Source organism: Gadus chalcogrammus, chromosome 7 (genome assembly GCF_026213295.1).
Source record: "Gadus chalcogrammus isolate NIFS_2021 chromosome 7, NIFS_Gcha_1.0, whole genome shotgun sequence".
NCBI classification, from domain to species: Eukaryota; Metazoa; Chordata; class Actinopteri; order Gadiformes; family Gadidae; genus Gadus; species Gadus chalcogrammus.
The window spans coordinates 32,731,829-32,734,328 of NC_079418.1; the positions used below are offsets into that span (position 1 = coordinate 32,731,829).

The 2,500-nt window shown below is 46.5% G+C and overlaps 1 protein-coding gene and 1 pseudogene across 1 annotated transcript in view; one reads left to right on the plus strand and one right to left on the minus strand.

Annotated features, from left to right (window-relative positions):
• The window catches only part of LOC130386166 (uncharacterized), a 3,818-nt pseudogene extending 2,209 nt beyond the window's left edge, over positions 1-1,609 (minus strand).
• A 189-nt stretch (positions 1,610-1,798) lies between these two features.
• LOC130386167 (neuroligin-2-like) overlaps positions 1,799-2,500 on the plus strand; it is a 23,694-nt gene continuing 22,992 nt past the window's right edge. Inside the window, exon 1 of the mRNA XM_056594941.1 lies at positions 1,799-1,814. Coding sequence (XP_056450916.1) covers positions 1,799-1,814 — 16 coding nt within the window. The remainder of the gene's footprint in view (positions 1,815-2,500) is intronic.

The following is a 2,500-nucleotide window of genomic DNA, read 5'->3' on the forward strand; positions in this document are numbered from 1 at the left end:
GATCCCCTCTCTACTCTACCTCTTATACTTACTGGAATACTTTGTTAAAGGTCAACCTCACGGAATAGAGCGCAGGATGGAGAACAGGAGCAGACCGCCTCTGTGGAGGCACAGTACAGATACAGTTGATTAAAGCCCCCTGGTAATCAGCTGGTGAGCAGCGATGTGATTATGATGATTGCCTTAAAGTTATTCTGTTATTTTAATTACGCCGTGCCGTGTTGCACCAGAGATATTCGAACTTTGAACTTTTCCCTTTTGAAAATGATTCTTCGATTCGTAATTACACGGGCTGGTAATGTCCCGGCGCCTGCATCTGGAGAACACAGAGCGCACGCTGCAGATGAAGGTCTGGTGAGCTGCTTAAAAATGCATCGTCTCCGGATCCCTCCTAAGACTCCTCCGAGCTCCAGAAACATAGCGAGACACAAACAGAGTCAGAATTAATTCACTTCAACCGTTTTAGTTTGTCTCTTACCGTCGGGGGGGGGGGGCTAACCAACCATCCTGTAGTCATGGCGATCGCCGTGATGAGTTTAAACCAACCTGTAGTCATGGCGATCACTATGGTGAGTTTAAACCGACTTGTAGTCATGACGATCACCGTGATAAGTTTAAACTGACCTGTCGTCATGGTGATCAGTAGGATGAGTCTTAACCAACCTGTACTCATGGTGATCAGTTTGATGAGTTTTAACCAACCTGTGAAGCCAAATATAAATTTCCCCATTTGTGGACAATAAAGACTAATATTATAATTTTTTCATAACAACCGGCCTCAGCAGTGATGGACAAGAGCAATGTATTAAATATATCTATATATAGATTCCACCACACATTATCTCTACTAATATGTGTCCATATCTTCCTAGGTTTAGATATATAGCTCTTATGTTTAATAACCATAACCCATGTGTACACAATAACCCTAACAGTGTAGGGCTCACTCCAGATAACCACATAGGTTGAGATATAAAGTATATCTCTTGAGTTTAATAACTATGAACAACCCGTACATAGTAACCCTATCAGTTTGGATACATCTCTTATGTTTAATAGCTATAACCCTTAGTACATAGTAACCCTAACAGTTTGGATACATCTCTTATGTTTAATAGCTATAACCCTTAATACATAGTAAAACCAATCAGTGTAGTACATAGTAACCCTAACAGTGTTGGGCTCATAGTAACCCTAACAGTGTAGGGTTAACTCCAGATCCCTGCAGGCGTTCTGCTCTCTGTTGACCGCCCAGCGGATCTCACTCCCAAATCAGACAACACCACCACGGCGTGAACATGTGGCGTGGGGCCTGGGGCGTGGGGCCTGGGGCCTGGGGCGTGGGGCCTGGGGCCTGGGGCGTGGGGCCTGGGGCCTGGGGCCTGGGGCGTGGGGCCTGGGGCCTGGGGCCTGGGGCCTGGGGCCTGGGGCGTGGGGCGTGGGGCGTGGGGCCTGGGGTCTGGGGCCTGGGGCCTGGGGCCTGGGGCCTGGGGCCTGGGGCGTGGGGCCTGGGGCCGTGGGGCACCTCCACCTGCGCTCCAGACGGTTTGACCCCGGAGGCCTGAGCTCCGTAATCACCGGTTAACGACAGGGCTGCCACGTCAACCATAAATCTGGCGTTACTTGAAATACGTCCTCCAGGTCCTGTCAAGGTCTCCGGTCGGCTGGCTAAACGCCACATCGGGTTTTATAGAACGCGGTCGTAATCCCATAATCACCTCGTTCAGAACCGCACACCCAGCGACTAGATAACTGTAGTCCCAGCGCTTTGTTTGCTCATCGCCAAAGAACTACAAAGATGGCCGCCACGCCCTGTGGGGATATGGATTCCTCTGATTGGTTTATGTTTTATGGAGGATCCGTCAGATTGGTTTACGTTTTAAGGAGCTTCGCTCTGATTGGTTTATGTTATATTGAGGATCCCTCTTATTGGTTGAGGTTCAATGGAGGATCCCTCTGATTGGTTTATGTTCTATGGAGGATCCTTCTGATTGGTTGATGTTTTATGGAGGATCCCTCTGATTGGTTCATGTTCTATGGAGGATCCTTCTGATTGGTTGATGTTTTATGGAGGATCCCTCTGATTGGTTTATGTTCTATGGAGGATCCTTCTGATTGGTTGATGTTTTATGGAGGATCCCTCTGATTGGTTTATGTTCTATGGAGGATCCCTCTGATTGGTTGATGTTCTATGGAGGATCCCTCTGATTGGTTTATGTTCTATGGAGGTTCCTTCTGATTGGTTTATGTTTTATGGAGGTTCTCTGTCTGTTTTTTTAAGTGTTTTAGTGTTTGAAGTAGTGACATAAATCATTGACAGTGTAAGGCCACTGTGTCTCTTCATGTCATAGTAACATTTCAAACATTGAACTACAACATTTGATAAACACATAACTTTGCTGTAGCCATTACCTGTCCTGAGTAGTGTATAGTCTAGTAGTTTAGTGTAGTAGAGTGTAAGGTAGTATATTGTAGTATGGAGTAGTATAGCTTAGCATAG